This window comes from Leuresthes tenuis, unplaced genomic scaffold (genome assembly GCF_036924035.1).
Source record: "Leuresthes tenuis unplaced genomic scaffold, fLeuTen1.0.hap1 SCAF_6, whole genome shotgun sequence".
In the NCBI taxonomy this organism is placed as follows: Eukaryota; Metazoa; Chordata; class Actinopteri; order Atheriniformes; family Atherinopsidae; genus Leuresthes; species Leuresthes tenuis.
Genome location: NW_027325360.1, coordinates 17,291,195 through 17,308,621, shown reverse-complemented (window position 1 = coordinate 17,308,621; position 17,427 = coordinate 17,291,195). Strand labels below are relative to the sequence as shown.

Sequence of the window (17,427 nt, the reverse complement as noted above, 5' to 3'; positions counted from 1 at the left end):
TTTGTGAATCGTTAAGACAGTTGTATGCTACTGTAGATTTATAACTTCAGCATTATCAGATTTTCACACAGTTCCTTAAATATATAAGGGGGATCAAATTAAACAGAGGAGATGAAGCATTATGTTTGGTTATCTATTTATTGAGGAAAACGATCCCATACCAACTCAATGTGACTTTAAAGATGATTGGTTAATTTGAAAGTGAAATTACAAATTAAACTGTTTTCATTCAACAAAGATTATCAGGCATGAGAGGGAACAAAAAAAAAGACACAGCGACTTCTAAGTGAATGAAAACTTAGACTCTCACTTAGACTGAAGTAAATGTTCGCGAGACTACCATCAAAAGACAAAGGCGTGCATGTCAGGAATACCAATAGAGAAGACACTGATCTTCAAAAAGAACATTTCTGCTTGTCTGTAGCTTGATGAATATCTAGTGTCAAAGTCAAAGAGCTCTTGGGAAAATGCTTTGTGGAAATTTGAGGCAAAAATAGATCTTTTTAGCTAAAATAAGAAATGTTATGTTTGTTAAACACTGCATTGCTGGATTAGAAATGTATCCAATTTATGAAACATGTAAACATATAAACATGAAATGTAAGTTTGGGCCGGTTTTGCTGTATCTGGACCAGAATGGCTTGCTTTCAATTATAAACGAATAACTGGTATACCATTTTCAAAGGGAAACTGTTTTTTGACACGTCTGTGAATAGCACTTCCACAGAGGTTAATAAAGTATAGTTCGAATGAATGTAGAATAAAGTTGAGGAGATCATAATGTGGGTTTTTTTTTGGCTTTTCCATAGTCTTTAAAAATGTAATATAGCTGGGTTGAAGACGAGTTGAAGAGCCCAACTGTCTGAAAACATTTGTTGTCCAACGTTTTCTTCCTTTAGTGTCTTGTGCTCAGACAGACCAAACAGTTGACCATTCATAGATGTCTGGTTCTCTCAGGAAAGACAAGAGCTAAGGCAGAGGGAGTCAGACAGGAGGTCACAGGGGTGCAGTAACAATGTATGGTGTGAGAAAAAAACATGTTAATTGAAAGCATGTCGTTTTTTCTAACAGGCAGCTTAATTGGCCGTTAATTCCATGGAAACATTGTGGAAGGAGCTCGGGTGAGCGGTCCCTGTGAGGAAAGGGATAAAGTGAAGGTTTGCATACTCATCCAACTCAAAGGTCCCTCAATCAGTCCTCAGTAGAAAAATAACCAACTGTCAACCAATTACTTAATCTTCCCTGTTCATTAGATTTTCTAGCAACTTTAGGAACTTTAGTGTGAAGATCTGATATCTAAGAAGATAAACAAAATATTCTACAGAGTTCATAAAACACTGAGCAGCACTTAATGTTTATTGGAAAAAGTGTCTTGGGGTCAAGGCAATGGGGACAGTGGGGATGGGCTGCATTGTGGGATTGGGGGAGGGAGCTTACCATTGGTTATACCAGGGGAGAGGTGGTCTCTCTCATTGTGCCGGCGTCTGAGTTCATGGGAGCCTTGTCTCAATGGCTGAGGAGGCTGCCCCTCCAACATATTGATGATGTCCATACGGTCAACACTCTTCAGAGCTGTGTACAAGCTCTCCACTGCAGAGAAAACACACAAACAAGCGAATCAAGCATGCAAGGCAAAAGAGAAGGAGAGGTTTCCAGCAGCTGCAACTCACTGGATGAAAGAGGCAGAAACTCAAAAGAATGTGGGGTGATGAGAGAAATTCATAGCAAACTTAGATCACATTCACTCACTCTTGGCCCTTTTTCCCTCACGAGTGGCCCAGAGGTTGAGCAGTGCAGAGCTCTGCTCCAGCAGGGAGTTGGGATTCTCCACACGGATCTTATTGATATCATCCACACTGAGCTGAAGCTCACGTGCCAACTCTGTTAAGAAAATGAGACAAAGGAGATCAAGGAATGAAAGGATACATTTATGTCAAGTTAATTTGGGGTCACGCTGTTCTAGCACACAGTCATGGTCTTGAATGTGGCTCAATGCTGTTCTCTCTGTAAAATAGCTAAGGCTGTTGGCAGGGAAGGAGAAAATAATCAATGTCAGAGGCTGGGCACCATGTTATAATTTTGTTTAATCAGTTGTACCGTGCCAGGCCTGCTTGTCAAACGTAAGATAAACATGGATGGTTCACATGAAGACAGACTCTGTGTATGCTCACTACTCACTCACCAGCCCAACTCAGTCCCAACTGTTCTGCAATCACAGCCATTTTCAGCTCTGTTCTTTCCATGGCACTCAATGATGCTGCAAAGATCAGAGCACAAATCAAACTTTAACTTCTGACTTTGTTAAATATAAAGTTCAGCTGCTCATGGATTCTGTATGTGCTGTGGGTCAATCAAAATGTTGGAAAAGAGAAAGTAACACTGATAACAAGCAGATGTAACTCTTCAGTAGTGTGAGAATTAGAGCCTCATACCCATAGCAGGCTCATTCAGGGCACTGTATCTTTCTCTTAAAGCTAGCGGGGTCAAGGTTCGCCTCCGGTCATCGCTCCCAATAATCTGCTAATGACAAGCAATTGCAAGTGAAATTATTAGGAAAAAATATTGTAATTAAATACATCATATTCACCTCTTTAATAGCTAACTTTGAAGGCTTTACCCTTATACATGGAGGCATTGTGATGTTGAGGTTGCAGAGCACATGCTGGCTGTCCTCGTACTTGGTGGTCTTGCGCAAGAAGGATAAAAATCCAGTTGGCTCTTTACTGCTGTCTCTCACCTTAGATACACAGATGGGCATAAATAAGCTGAATGGAAATAGTGCTCATGTATTACCAATAAGCAACAATGGACCAGAAAACTCTTGAATACAGCCAAACTCTAACACCTTAACAGAGACAGGAAGTCGGTTATCCCTGAAGGCCTGGAAACTAAAGCAGCGAGGCTGCTGTGTGGCCTTCCTAACTGGCACAAGATTCCCTGAACATTCCAGGTGAAGCGGCATCCCCTCCATCACCTGTAAGATATGATTTAAGAACTTATCTCCAAACATAAGCCAAGGAAGGAGATCCTTCATTTCTTATGAATGTACTCAACGGGCCTCTAGACATAAGTCTAAGGTGTTCAGCTGTTAATGTTGAAATACTGTCCACGTCTCTGAACTGACCTCTATGTCTCGGCTGCGTGCCACCTCTGTGAAGTTCTCATGTTGTTCCAGAGTTTTATCCATCTTGTCGTCGGTCATGCAGTAGCAGCGTAGACGACCCTCGCGGAGCTCATTCATCTTTGCAAACACCACAAACTTGGCCATGTAGGGTACAGCTGACAGCTCTCTATAGAGCAGGTTGGCAAAGGAGATGGCCTCAGCTGTCCGAGGACAGTCTGCCAGCCAGAATCTGGGAGGAAACAGTTGCATGTAATCACAATGTTGCACATTAATCTATTCTATATCTTCCTTAATTACAGTAGAGTTATTTGCAGGGATGTTTAAACATGGCAAAGACAATGCACTCTGTTTTGTGGTGTGTTGGCAGTTAATTGCCAGCGTTGCCAGCTGAACCTACCGTGCTGAAACATTAGTTGTGAAGCTGGCACAGTCATTAGCATAGGCAAGCTTGGTAGTGCCCGTAATGTCCTCCCACTGGGCTGGTGCTGTGCCACCTGTCAGTCAGACAGGATGAGAAAGTGCAAACTCAGTGATCAAAGGTCAAAGAGTAAAAGTCTAATGGCAATGTTTTTCCACTGACTTTTTTTAACCCATGTAAATCAGAAGTTTAAACCCTTTCTTATAATGGAAGTAAACAGGTCCCTTTGACACGAACCCACCCACACACCTCCTGGCTGTGGCATGCAGTACCTATGACAGAGCAGAGCAGACGCAGACTGGTGGTGTCACCCTCCCCTGAGTCTCGAGGGCTCTCCCTCCAGGATGGAGGCAGGGGTATACGTAGGCCAATGGGTCTGTGAAACTTGCGCCGCCGAGGCTCCACAGTGACCACGGGACTATAGTTTGCTTGGTTACCCAGCAGCTTTGCAACCAGCTCATCTGGAACTGGCTGAGCCTGAGGTTGAAAGTAAATGATGGGGAGAGGAAGAATGTAACAAGGGCACAGGTTTGATGAGATGGAAGAAAAAAAGAAACACTCCAAAAGACAGAGACATGAAAAAGCAATGGAGATTTTTAAACAGATGTTGGGACAACAGGGTGCCAAGTAAAATGAGATAAAGGAATGGAAATGGAAAAAGAGGATGACTCAATGAGGAAAAAAATAAAGATGAAGAAAAAGAGAAAGAAGTCAACAGTGAATAAAATTCCTCAGACAATGCATTTAGAGAAACAATAGCAACACAAACTGGTTTTATTATGTCACAATTATTCTTTTATTGCAAAATGTAACAATGTGTGGTAACAAGAGGGTTTTACAAGAGTTTAAACCAAAAGGATATTAAAAAAAACAAGGCACTGTGGTTTTACACAGCCGTACATGTCATGTTTACTGCAACAACATCTCAGTTAAGCAGATGTGATTCTAAAAATGATGAAATAGTTCAAATACATCTATGTAAGGTAATACTTAATATCATAAGAATGTCTAATTCACTCATATTCAGTTACATTCAGTCTTTTCAGCATGGTGGTTAAAGTGTTACTTTACAAAACATAACTAGCATTCCATAAATTCATCTTTGTGTTTCAGTACAACAGTTGAACCAAAACATACAGTAGATGGTGAATTCATCGCATATCCACCTGCCATTTTGGTCTACTGAAGCATATTAAAATGTTGCAATTATAAATTTCTGATAAATCATAAACTGAGAAATAATCCTGTCAAGAGACAAAAACATGCTACGGAGTAAATGGTAAAGAAATGACATGCAAATGGAACTTTGAAATCCCAAATCAGATCAATTTGAGAAAATGTATCACAAATATATCACCACTGGAGAGGTTTAGGTGGGAGTAAATATTTCATTTAATTTATTTGTTTAGAAACATTAAAAAAAAATGCTTGATACAGTTAAAAACTGTCAATATGTTTACCTGAAAAGTATCAATATGCAAAGATAGATTTGAGGATTGACAATTAAATTGTTGTCACTACATGGCAGTATAACTTTATCGACTAACTGTGTTGCAATATCAAAATATTCTTTTTCGGTAATTGCTTTAATTGATGTTTCTGTTTGAATGATGTTGGGATCAATATATCTGACAGAGACAGTAAATTATAAGTGGATAAGCTTTTTATTGTGTGGTTTAAGTGTTTTAGAAATAACTTCATCTTTTGTCTTTGGTGTGGATTTTTGAGAAAACATGAAAAGTGAAGCCATACAAATGGTATGGTAACAAATGCTTATTTAACTAAAGCAGAAAAAGGTTTGATGATCAGGTCCTCGGTTGCCAACCTTTTTGTACAGTAAATGCTTCTTTTTTTTAAAAATTAGATGTTTTAGTACCTTTTTCAGACATTAAAGATACCCAAACCACTAAAAAATGCATACAAAAATGCATCTTTTCTAACTAAAACAAAAATTAAGAAAATGATGTATTTTTCTTCCCTACAGAAGATGTTAAATATATGACGTACAAGAGTTGTCAGTGGCATAAATACATTTGTGAAGCCATACAAACAGTATGATAACAAATGCTTATTTAGCTAAAGCATAAAAAGGTTTGATGATCAGGTCCTCAGTTGCCAACCTTTTTGTGCAGTAAATGCTTCTTTTCTTTAAAAAATAAGATGTTTTAGTATCTTTTTCAGACATTAAAGATATCCAAACCACTGAAAAATGCATACAAAAATGCATCTTTTCTAACTAAAATAAAAAATTAAGAATATTACGTATTTCTTTCTCTACAGGTGTTAAATATATGACGTACAAGAGTTGTCAGTGGCATAAATACATTTGTGAAAAAGACACTTAGGATGACACAAACAATAACATATTCGCACTAAATGGGCAGTCCACGGTTATATAAAGGTGCGAGGTGCATGCAATATGTGAAATAAAAAGCAAACAGGTCCCCTGAAAATCTAACAAGCAAATCAGGAAAACTAAACTAAATTAGGACAACTTGGCACATGTGCTGATATGATCAGGTCATTCCACGATCAATCAAAAGAAATCCAACATGCTGTTTCTCAGGCAACACAGGCACTAACGATTCTGTCTTTCCTCTCCTTCCTTCTCCTCATCGTCCCATCTCACCTGCAGCCCCAGGCGGACTCGTTTGGTGACTGCTGTCTCAGGAAACGTGGCCTGGACCAACGGCACTAGTTTACTTGTTAGCGAACCTCCCTCTGGACCAATCAGATCACTTTCTTGTTGGACTCTTGACACAACAGCAAAGTACAGGGGAAAGTCTGTGGAGATGATGCGCCGGATTCGCTTCTTCCCAAGTTCTTCTTGACTTTCTAGCTCTGGGGAGAGAACGAATGGTTCAATCTCTTATCAAGCAATGCAAGTCATCTTGAGATTAACCACAACTTTTTGGAATTCTTACCCTCATCCATCCCATTCAAGATTGTTTCGAGCACTTCATCACCATAGCGATTGCGATGCTCTTTCCAGACTGAGCCATTCTCACTTCTCAGAACTACAAGTTCCCGGTCACCACGACCCAGAGCAGCAAAGTGGGGGATCTCCACAATCACCGGTCTGCCATACATATGGAAATATATAAAAATAACAAAATAGAAATATACGAAACAGGAATGAATTAAAAAATTTATTTAAAAATAGATAAGGTTAAATAGCCAGCTGGGGCCTAGTTAAACTTAATGTTGAGAAAAAAGGTAGAAAAAATAGGCGTGACTAATAGTTTAGTATAACACACGATGTTTGGCAATCATAAATTTATCAATAATTTAGCAAACATAAATCAAACTCTGTTACAAATTGTTAAAATCCCATGCTTCTTGTGCATTTAAAAGGTGCGAAATAAAACAATAAGTCTTTGTATTAATTCAAGTTGAATAACGAGAAGAACATTTCAGTTGCTTGCTCACCCCAGGAACTGCATGCCCGCTGGGCCGAGGGAAATTATCCTGCTGGCCAGCCCCTCTCCCTCCACCAGCGGAGGGGGGCTGGTCAGCTTCTGCGGCTTCACCAGGCGGCAGGTAATACGGGTGGGTGCCGCACACGTCCGTGGAGGTATGATGACACGCAGACCATTATGCCTGCTGCCTCGCATTGAACCGCCCCGAGCATCCACCATAAAACTGACCAGGAACCTGTTGTTGGACAAAGATAGTGATGATTAGCAACAGGATTAGAGAGTAAGCAGTATGAAATGTGTTCTTCAGTACCAACCCTGTGTGTATGGGACTGGCGACTGGGCTGACATTGTCAGACGTCTCGGTTGCTGGGCTGCTGGGAATCAGTGAGTCCTCATCATATTCTTTAGGCAGTGGAAGTGGAGTGTGTTGCTGCACAAAAGAGAAAAAGAAATAGTTTCATATACCCAAAAAGTGCATCGCTTTACAGGAAGGATATTGACAGGACAACAGTAGAGGTTCATACCTTTGTAATCACGTTCAAATGACTAACTTTATAATGTTATTGTAAACTGTCATGTTTACAATAATACCCCATACTATTAGCTATCGCAGAACTTCTTGTATCCCTTCTCTCTAAGACACTAAATTTCAGCTCCTGGGGAAAAGCTCAGACTTCTATGATTGGTCAGCTGACTGGCAGAAGAGGAAAAACCTCAACCCCCTTTTTAAATATGCAGTCATTGGAATTGAATCCATACAACGGACTCAAAGTCTGATTATTTCTCCTGTTTAAATTCGACCATATGATTTAAGTGCAACTCAAAATTGCTGCAGCAACCCTGTAATATTTCAAGTTGGATAATCTCATTACATTACCTGCTCTATCTCATGTTCTTTCAGAATAACAGTCTCCGGCGAGACACGGGGAATCCTGGGAATGGCTGGCGAGTAATTTCTGTTGTTTGAGAAGAGAAAAAAAAAAGTCAAATTGAATACATTTCTTTATATCTCAGCTCCTCCCAAGTGATCATCCTGGTGTTTATTGTGTGTCTACGGTGCATTCCCATCTTCCCAGTCTGCCTATTAGTTTATGGCTACTAGCTCGGCTCGCTACCCTGCTTCCCCCCCCATCCCCCCTTACGCTGTGCCCAGCCCTCTCTCGTACTCCAGTGATTTCTTGGGAGAGAGGAAATCGTCATCATGGTCTTTCATGTCATCCATCTTCATGTACCTGGCCCCTTCTGTCCCCAAGAGCTCCTCTCCTTCAGAGAACAACATGCCAAAGAGAGCGAACAGACCGTGGTCAGGTTGATGAAACAGCACAAGAGAAAAAGAGAAAGAAAACAAAGCTGTTAACTAGCAGTTAGAAGGGTTAGCCAACACGACAACCCAGGATGTATGTAAGTGATGGCTCTGTTATTTAGGGATTAGACCGGGTGATATGAGATAGTAGTGACAATGTCTTTTAGGCTGAAATTGTGAGAGTCACTCTGTCGAGAAAATAAATGGAGTCACTTACACAAAGCACAACAGAAAACACTTAGCAAACAGAGTATTTAGATATGAGCAATACAACAGTTCAGATGCAGTCTCAAGCTGCTGACACTTTTTAATTTGGATTCCCTGAACATCATGGGAGCAACAATCATGAAAGCTCATTTAAAGACATCTCTGCTAGGAGCATGCATCAGCACAATCTCATTCCAAAAATGTGTCGTCTTGTGAAAAAATAGTTATTGAAGCGGGATTTTAGATACCAGCGGCTTCAGGGAGTGATGTATGAGGAGATTTGCTCTCAAACATATGAATCCTAGCACAATCAGAACCAGTGCATTTGAATACGATGTAGGATAGGAACACTTCAAGCTGTACTCCTCTTTGAAAAAACAGCACATCTGGATGTGAGTCCAGGTGGATTTTGCTTACTTACCCCCCAAAAGGTTGACGATAATGTCTCAGAATCACCAGCAGCAAAAGGGAAGTCTTCCCTGTGTCTATGAATTTGTGACTGTATCTGCACAGCTTGTGTGAGAGGGTGTCTGTGTGAAGTCCAGAGCCAGAGTGATGTCATAGGTGTCCTTACACTATGTTTGACACTCTGCATGCTCTTCTGACAGGTTCCCACGTTTCAGTTTATGCCCTGTCTATCCTCTGTCTTGTGTACTATGCATGTGTGTGACATAGGTGAAATGTTCAAATATAATTAATCGCATCACATTATCTGATAATATCACCTTACCATTCCGGATATGAGATGTATCTTTAAGACAGCGACTCAGCTACTTTCTATATTTAGAAAGTAGCTGACAATCTGTTGGTTGAATTATCAGGGCACTAAAATATATCGAGACATTATATCTTCTGGCATAATTGTCAACGGTGACGCAAACTTCCCACAATAAAAAATTAAACTACCATGTGTGGCTTTTTTGACCTCTTGAAGGCAGTAGTAAGTGTCTCTGAAATATGTAATAAACTATTATTACCTTGGAATTGATGTGAGACCCAGTAGTTTATTCACAATTATTTATTCATTCGTCTTTTGGAGTTTATTCATTGCTTCGTTTTCTTATTAGCTTTTTCACTGAAAGCAGCTGGATTTTGTTGAGAGCATTTAGAATGAATCACAAATAGTATCTAATGAGCCAAAGTAGGTAGCTTAAAGTTGCTATAAGTCTCGAGGTACCTTAAGGGTTAGTTGATAGTTTACTATGTATCTAATTAGACAAGTGACTCCTTTCCTTTCAATCATGCAAACGATTAATGCAAAAATGCTGTTTATTGTCATTTAAACTTTCTTTAGCCCACCAATTCCTTCTGTTCCAGACTGAACAGTCTCCTGGTCCACGTACACAATTTTCATGACGGTAAAAAATGGTTAAAAATAATGAAATGCACTATCAACACTATGACTAAGGGAGATTTAAAGAAAGACAACTGCAGAAACACATAGCAAAATAATTCCTTCAAAGAGATACCACCTCACAGAGAAGGGGTATGTGTTGTCTTTGACTGCTACTATAAAAACAATGATGGGGGTGGAAAGACACCTAGAGATTTAAAGAATGAGGGTGTTATTGAAGGGACATATAGAGGTTAGAGACATAGGTGCTATGGCAGCATGCCAATGAGAAACCAGAGCCACCATCACAGTGAGCACCACCACAGAGAGATCGAGAAAGAGAGGCACGGAGACAAAGATGGAGTGAGCTTGAAATGGAGCCACACACTTTGTTACAACAACCTATGAATGCTGCACAAAAAAGAGAGACATTCATACCTAATGTAAGCTGTGCAATTCCTAAAAAAGGGCAAAAGGCAAAAAAAAAAAAAAGAGTTGAAACAAATTAACACTTTTATAATTCAAAATTCTACTGTTTCCTACTGTTTTCTGTCATTGCTAATCATATGAGTGCTGTACCTTCATCCTCAGACACGTCTAGAATTTCATCCACAGTTTCTGGGAAACTCATGCGATGTTTCTCTGTGGTTGTCTGCAGGGCACACAAGGAAAAGGTAAAAAAAAATTATTTACAGGCATGACAGCTACAGGGAAAAAATAAATACTTTTTCTCATAGTAATTTCACGTTTTTTGCTTTGTCATGAGTGCATAATACAGCTACATCCATAGAAGTCTCTAAACTTCTCACCATGGAAACCGTCTCCTCAGTGACAAGCTTCAGGACATCAATCACAGAGATGTAGCCCAACCTCTTGGCAATGGCCAGGGCAGAAGTACCATGCTATAAGATAGAGAGCAACAGACTGATCAGATCTGCGAGGACAAAGCACTATGAGTGAGTATGAGGAAGAGCAGGTATATTCATGCTCACTGTTGTGGTTTCGTTGGGCTGAGCGCCATGTTTCAGCAATAGTGTCACAATGTCTGTGTGTCCCTGCTGAGCTGCCTGGTGCAGAGGAGTGTAACCAAGCTGTATGTGAGACAAAAGACATTATAAAACACCTATTGACTGTTTAAAAGAAATGAACACTGTTTTCCTTTATGCAGAACAAATGTTTAATTGATTGGATGTGATTACGAAATAGTATGTCAATCAGTCACAACAGACCTTATCAAGTCTTTATGACTCAAACTAAGGCAAATGTTTATTGCAATTTTATCAAAAACTAGCACTCACCCTTGTTTTGCTGTTAACATTGGCTTGTTGCTGCAGGAGGAACTTCACCATCTTGATGTTGCCATAGTGACATGCTACATGGAGAGGCGTGTAACCCATCTGACATTGGTGGAAAACAGTGAAAACTCTTACACACAGCTTTGATTAGTCACGTAACTTCAGTTTCTTGCCCATGGCCAACTTCTGTATTTTGAATTCAGTATTTCATTAACATATTACATGAAACAATGTTTCAACTTCATACATGGTGGAATCAATAAAAAATACATTTAAACAGCCTTTTGAAAATGACCAAATAAAGATGTTAGTATGCACCAAAGACACCAAGAGGTTTGAACCCTTTAAGGGTCAGCCAAGTACAATTGATAAGATGACCGCCTGGCAGGCTATTTATGCTGCAGCATTTAGACCCTATCTTTCATGGCTCAAAGTGGAGGCACAAGTAGCTGGAGCTTTGATAACTCTGCCACAACACAAGGCAACGCTCTCTTAACCCAATTAATCAAGCTTCTGTTTCCCGACTGAGAAACGAAGAAGAAAACGCTCTCACCCGTGTGGCGGCGTAAACTGAAGCTCCTTGCTTCACCAAGATATCAGCAATGCCTACATGTCCTTCTTGTGCCACCAGGTGCAGGGGGGTTAATCCGCTCTGGTTGGAGGAGTCAAAGGACAAAGTTAAACAAGCACAAAAAAACCCCAAATTCCTTAAAAATCATTTTTTTATTGATCTGCTCTTGCCTTGTTGCCAAGGTTGACGTTGGCCTGTTTGGAGATGAGCAGGGAGACCATGTCAGACCTGCCCTCCTGCGAGGCCAGGTGAAGAGGTGTGACTCCCTGCAGTGACTCAGCATTGGCCGAAGCTCCGTACTGCAGCAGGCTGTTAGCCACCTCCACCTGGTTCTGCTTAGATGCAATGTGGAGGGCAGTGTAGCCGTTCTGCAGAGTAAAAATGTTTGTTTTGTTATGCATGCATCCACATTATCTGACAATTTGGTTTAAAACATTTTTTTTCATTGTTTGTTTTATTTACCCTGGCAGCACTATGTGGTGATCCTCCTTTGCTGACAAGTAAATTAACAACGTCCAGGTTGTTGTGATGTACAGCAACGTGCAGCGGAGTCAGACCATTCTATGAAGGCAGGGCCAAAAGTTATTATACTGTAATATCAAGGCTTATTTGATCTCTTCCTCAAGTACAACGAAGCTTTTTGTCTTTTCCTCACCTTCCCAGCCGCATTAGGGTTGGCTCCTCTTTCAAGCAACAGCTCTGCTACATCCACCTTGCCATACTTGGAGGCCACATGCAATGGAGTGAAACCTTTCTACAGAGGCACCGAGAGGGAAGTGGACACAATATAACTGTTTGAGCTGAAAGTCTTGAAATGCTAAATGGTGGAGATGAAGCGTCAGAGGACTGGTGTTACCTTGGTCATCTTGGTCTGCTGGGCCTCCATGTCGAGAAGGATACGCACAGTTTGCACATGACCTTCCCGGGCAGCAATGTGAAGAGGTGTGTGACCAGATGTGGTGAAGGAGTTGGGGTTGGCTTTTTGCTCCAGCAGAAGCTTCACCAGCTCCTTGTGGCCCATCCGAGCAGCACAATGTAGAGGTGTTTGGTCATCCTGACAGGGAGATTAAAGTAAGCATGAAATATAACGTACTCTCTGATAAATCTGAAGTAAACATCTTTGCTTTCCACTACGATCTGCATTATGAATCAAAATTTAGTAGGTGATGTGTTGGTGGTGTGTGGGAGGAAAATTAGTGCATGTATAATATACAATGCTATGTCTGCTTCCTCAATTTCATCTTCAATGCTCTAATGTAACAAACCTATAGTGGATTCACTGTGTCTGTGAGGAGTCTTTTGCTTGACTTTGACGTTTTTTTTTGTAGATTGTGTGCTTTTGTGTGTCAAAACTCAACCTTGGCCTTGGCGTCTACCGGTGCTGCATTCTGCAGCAAAAACTCTGCCACCTCACAGTGCCCTGCCCGAGATGCCATATGGAGAGGAGTCTCCACTTTCTGTTCACACAGACAGACAAACCACACAGTGAGAATCAACAACAAGGCTTCACAATATGCAAGCTGGTTATTTTAGCTGGTCTTTCTCTCTGTCAGAGACACTCACCACATTGGAGGCGCTGGGGGAAGCTCCTTTCTGCAAGAGAATCTTCACAATATTGAGATGACCCATAAATGATGCCACATGCAGGGGGGTCAGGCCGGACTGTTTGAAAGAGAGACAGAACAAGTTATGGAAAAAGTACTTTTCATCATTTTAATGCATCTTCATTATCAACGATTCTAATTTGCCTTATTTTTCCTGATCTCTTACCTCAGTCACAGCCTCTAATGATGCTGCGTGTTTGAGCAGGAGGTCCATCACACGCATGTGGTTCTTTTTACAAGCAATATGCAAGGGAGTAAAGCCATTCTACAAAAACAAAACAATTCTTGTCATCACAGTCAGATAAATCAAGACAACATTGAAAGAATCAATAAAATGACCATTTCATGTTTGTGTTTATTTTTGTCATCAATGTAGGAATCATTGGCTATAGTCTGATGATTGTGCTCCTGAGGGGAACTTCTAAAATTCCATGGCTTTTGGTGTAATTAACAGAAATTCAAACAACAGACTACTGATCTACAGCTTCAAAGAGATCAGCTGCTCACTGACCAGAGCCCTCGAGTTGGGTTTGGCCCCTTTGTCCAGCAGTACTTTGGCCATGCGGTGGTGCCCACAGTGTGCTGCCACATGCAGAGGGGTAAGGTGGTCCATTGTGATGTCGTCTATCTCTGCATTGTACTGCAGAAGCTGCTTGATGCAGTCCATGTGGTCCCCCTGTGCTGCCATGTGGATTGGAGACAGGCCATTCTACAAAGAAAGAAAATGTGTTGACTCTCATCTCTGTGTAAAAACAATCAGTACAAAAAGCAGCAGAAAAAAAGCTCACTGATTTGTGCTCACAACCAAACCACATGGTGTTTCACAATTTATTTTAAGAGAGGTGAAATATTCTCAGAAGTTACCTTAGTTTTTGCCTGGATAGGGGCTCCATGGTCCAGTAGGATCTCTATAATCCTAACATGTCCATTTCTGGCTGCGCAGTGCAAAGGAGTCAACTCATCCTGTAAAGAGAGGATTGTATGTGATGTAGCTAACAATGCATCAAAATAGAAACAAAGAGTCAAATGGGATAGATTTCTGCTCCACCTTGGTTTTGGCATCAATTTGTGCCCCTCTGTCCAGTAGGAGTCGGACCATGATAACATTCCCCCGTCTGGAGGCAATGTGAAGAGGAGTGATGCCATTCTGTAGACAGACACAGATGAGCTCAGATATACAGAAAGAAAAAAAATAGAAAGTAAGGATGGATGACTGAACTTCTATTGCCTTTATTATTCCCTACCTTTGGGGTGAAGTTGACATTTGCTCCTCGATTGAGCAGCAGTTGAGCTACGTTCAAGTTTTCATAGTGTGCAGCAATGTGGAGAGGTGTAAATCCAGTCTGCAGAATACATGCAACTATCATTTACTTTGCATTTTAGAAAGACAAAAACAAACCAAACATGTTACTGCACGTGTAATAAAATATGTCCACAGCCACACATATCCACACACCTTGCTAAGTACATCAGGATTAGGGTCATTCTGCAAAAGCACTGCGGCTGTACGAGTATCATCGTTTCGTGCTGCAATGTGCAGCGCAGGGAGGCGGACTTTTCCCTTGGTACCATAGTTTATAAGCAGGGCCACAACATTCTCATGTCCCTGCTGAAGAGCCACTGCGAGTGGAGTAAATCCATCCTGCAGCACACAGAGTTAGAAGAGAGGTTGATTCATGAACAGAAAATTAGACTGATGTAAGGAGTGAGGCTTATGAGAACAAAACAGAATGGAAACAAAGCGAAAGTGGATCAGCAAAGATAGGATTGAGGAACTTGGGAGATTACTCTTTAGAAACTTCTCTCTCAGTTCTTTGGTACCTCAGTTGGAATGCTCTGATTGGCTCCGTTCTCCAAAAGAAACTTCACAACCTCTAGATGGTTTTCTTGTGCAGCCATGTAGAGTGGAGTGAAACCCTTCTGTCTCAGAAAGACACATAACAGACAAGAGTGCACGCACACACACACACACACAGCCAAAGGGGAGACACAAACACAGCAACAGGAAGACAGTCACAGATGCACACGCAGGGATGTGCACAGAGAGAAAACACAAACACACAGAGATATTGGAACAAAGACACATGTTAACAGATGGAACTGCAGTAGTTACAGTACTACAGTGGTTTCACAACGTAGTTCACATAGTACGTGCTGAGGTGCAACCTAAATTCGCCCTGGGATCACTCGTGTAGGAGCAGCTCTGAATCTCACCTGGGACTGAGCATTGACATTGGCCCCGTAATTAACCAGCTCTGTGACCACTTGCTCCTGCCCTGCCAGGGCTGCAATGTGCAGGGCCGTGTTCCCTTTCTGTTTAAACACACATACATGAGAACCAGAGTAAACAATATAACAAACACTGAACAAATTCCACATGGATGTTCAACATGCACATACTTTCTGGACAAACAAATGGCATTTTTTCACGTTCATATTTAGAATAAGACAAGAAGGTATGAATCTGAGAATGATGCCAGATTTTCATTACTCAAAGCTTTTGATATGCATATTTTGATTGGTAAAAGTAATCAGTCTTTTGTTCAAGTTCGAAAAAGAAAATCTGTTCCTCACTCTCCACAACTCTCTTTATTATTTTTGCCTTCCCATGCTGTCAGACTCACCTTAACCTCAATATTGCTGTCAATGCTCTGGTTCAATTATGTTCTAGGTTTTGTTACCTGAAGCAATAGATTCTCGCTTCTTGTTCTTTAAAATTCATCACTAATCTGTCTTTTTGTCTTTTAATGTGCTGTTTTATGTTGTTGAAACGGGGTGAGATAGTTAACTACAGTGTAACAAGAAATCTTTTCTCTGAAACAACTCTCCATCCCTGCAAACTCAGCTCCACCATCCCAGCATCTGGGTTCCTGGGCATAAATCTAATATGACACCTTAATGGACTCTAATCAACAAATTTCTTTAATTACTCATCTACACTGCCAGTTATTCTTCTTTACTTCCAAATGATCAAATGATATAATTAAAACTAGATGTTCTTACAAAATAAAAAGAAATTCAACAGAAGTTTATAGCACAAAAAATATAAAGGCAGTTAAACTATTTTGGGAAATACAAATGAGTATTTTGCAAACAGGAAAAGAGTGCTATATTATTTCAGTTAACAGCATCTCCTTCATCTAATTTTGTTTGAATTTTGACAATAACAATGGTTAAGAACTATTTCTTCACTGAGACAGTAACTTCCTGTGGTCACTACTGGTTAGCAGGAAACCACACATTTACAACAAGACTCAATGATTACTCTTTTACATGTGAATTTAAAGCATATAGGACTTCCTTTTTTTTTTTAATCAGGTCATTTTTTTTTAAAGAGTTAAGATTGCAGCTCCACTTTCAGGGTATTTTACCTTTGTGGTGGTCTCCAGAACAATTCCATTGTGAAGTAGCTCCAGCACCATTTTAACATGGCCTTCTTTCGAGGCCAGATGCAGCCCATTGAGCCCATTCTGAGTTAAAGAGAAGAACAGACTTCAACTGCAGTGTCTTACGCACCCTTTGCTTCCTAATCTAAAATAAGCACATATACAGTGTATATACACTAACATAAGAGCCATGCCAACAACTAATTTGCTATTGCAGTGAATGAAATACAAACCAAAGCACGCAAATACTTACAGTGAACACCACGCATGCAATACGCTCAGAATCAGAGTGGTCATTAGCAAAAACAATATCTACAGGAATGAAAATCAAAATGAGGAGTTTTTTTTCATTCATTTAATGATGATTAGAGGAGAAGAAGGAGGAGGACGTGAGGAGGATGGCAGGCCGCTGGTCTCGTGGCTGGGAAGAATACGAGCCGTGTGGGATAGGTCTGACCTCACACAGCCTTCCTTCAGCCGCACAGGACATGTGAGGTTGGACCTTTCCCACACCACTGATATTATTCCTCTGAGTGGGGAGACCACAGCACACCATCACTCTACTGGAGACGGAGGAGAGAGGGAGGTAATGGTGCAAGAAAAGGCAAAAGAAAAAACGTGAGAACGAAAACAAGTGAGAAAAAAGCATAGGAAAGGTAGAGGAGAGCCTGTTAGACTGAGAGGGACAGAAGAGGAAAGAAAACACGGTGAGTGGGGGCAGGAGTGCTGGTGACAGAGGCAGAGGCATCCACCCAGCAATGCCAGTC

At 40.8% G+C, this 17,427-nt stretch overlaps 1 protein-coding gene across 20 annotated transcripts in view; it reads right to left on the bottom strand.

Annotated features, from left to right (window-relative positions):
* Window positions 1-17,427, bottom strand: part of ank1a (ankyrin 1, erythrocytic a) — a 92,537-nt gene that overhangs the window by 18,347 nt on the left and 56,763 nt on the right. For 10 of the 20 annotated variants that reach the window (XM_072387897.1, XM_072387899.1, XM_072387906.1 and 7 more), the window contains 36 exons: window positions 16,646-16,744; window positions 15,489-15,587; window positions 15,096-15,194; window positions 14,731-14,916; window positions 14,519-14,617; window positions 14,323-14,421; window positions 14,139-14,237; window positions 13,786-13,983; window positions 13,441-13,539; window positions 13,234-13,332; window positions 13,029-13,127; window positions 12,527-12,724; window positions 12,326-12,424; window positions 12,133-12,231; window positions 11,841-12,038; window positions 11,653-11,751; window positions 11,103-11,201; window positions 10,797-10,895; window positions 10,614-10,706; window positions 10,384-10,456; window positions 10,243-10,263; window positions 8,104-8,224; window positions 7,839-7,917; window positions 7,276-7,391; window positions 6,972-7,196; window positions 6,467-6,621; window positions 6,172-6,383; window positions 3,815-4,019; window positions 3,522-3,618; window positions 3,125-3,353; window positions 2,846-2,974; window positions 2,618-2,737; window positions 2,433-2,520; window positions 2,183-2,257; window positions 1,750-1,881; window positions 1,438-1,590 (listed from right to left, as the gene is read on the bottom strand). In XM_072387897.1, the coding sequence (XP_072243998.1) occupies window positions 1,438-1,590; window positions 1,750-1,881; window positions 2,183-2,257; window positions 2,433-2,520; window positions 2,618-2,737; window positions 2,846-2,974; window positions 3,125-3,353; window positions 3,522-3,618; window positions 3,815-4,019; window positions 6,172-6,383; window positions 6,467-6,621; window positions 6,972-7,196; window positions 7,276-7,391; window positions 7,839-7,917; window positions 8,104-8,224; window positions 10,243-10,263; window positions 10,384-10,456; window positions 10,614-10,706; window positions 10,797-10,895; window positions 11,103-11,201; window positions 11,653-11,751; window positions 11,841-12,038; window positions 12,133-12,231; window positions 12,326-12,424; window positions 12,527-12,724; window positions 13,029-13,127; window positions 13,234-13,332; window positions 13,441-13,539; window positions 13,786-13,983; window positions 14,139-14,237; window positions 14,323-14,421; window positions 14,519-14,617; window positions 14,731-14,916; window positions 15,096-15,194; window positions 15,489-15,587; window positions 16,646-16,744 (4,489 nt within the window). The remainder of the gene's footprint in view (window positions 1-1,437; window positions 1,591-1,749; window positions 1,882-2,182; window positions 2,258-2,432; window positions 2,521-2,617; window positions 2,738-2,845; window positions 2,975-3,124; window positions 3,354-3,521; window positions 3,619-3,814; window positions 4,020-6,171; window positions 6,384-6,466; window positions 6,622-6,971; window positions 7,197-7,275; window positions 7,392-7,838; window positions 7,918-8,103; window positions 8,225-10,242; window positions 10,264-10,383; window positions 10,457-10,613; window positions 10,707-10,796; window positions 10,896-11,102; window positions 11,202-11,652; window positions 11,752-11,840; window positions 12,039-12,132; window positions 12,232-12,325; window positions 12,425-12,526; window positions 12,725-13,028; window positions 13,128-13,233; window positions 13,333-13,440; window positions 13,540-13,785; window positions 13,984-14,138; window positions 14,238-14,322; window positions 14,422-14,518; window positions 14,618-14,730; window positions 14,917-15,095; window positions 15,195-15,488; window positions 15,588-16,645; window positions 16,745-17,427) is intronic. The other 10 variants (XM_072387898.1, XM_072387917.1, XM_072387911.1 and 7 more) reach the window with 6 other exon arrangements.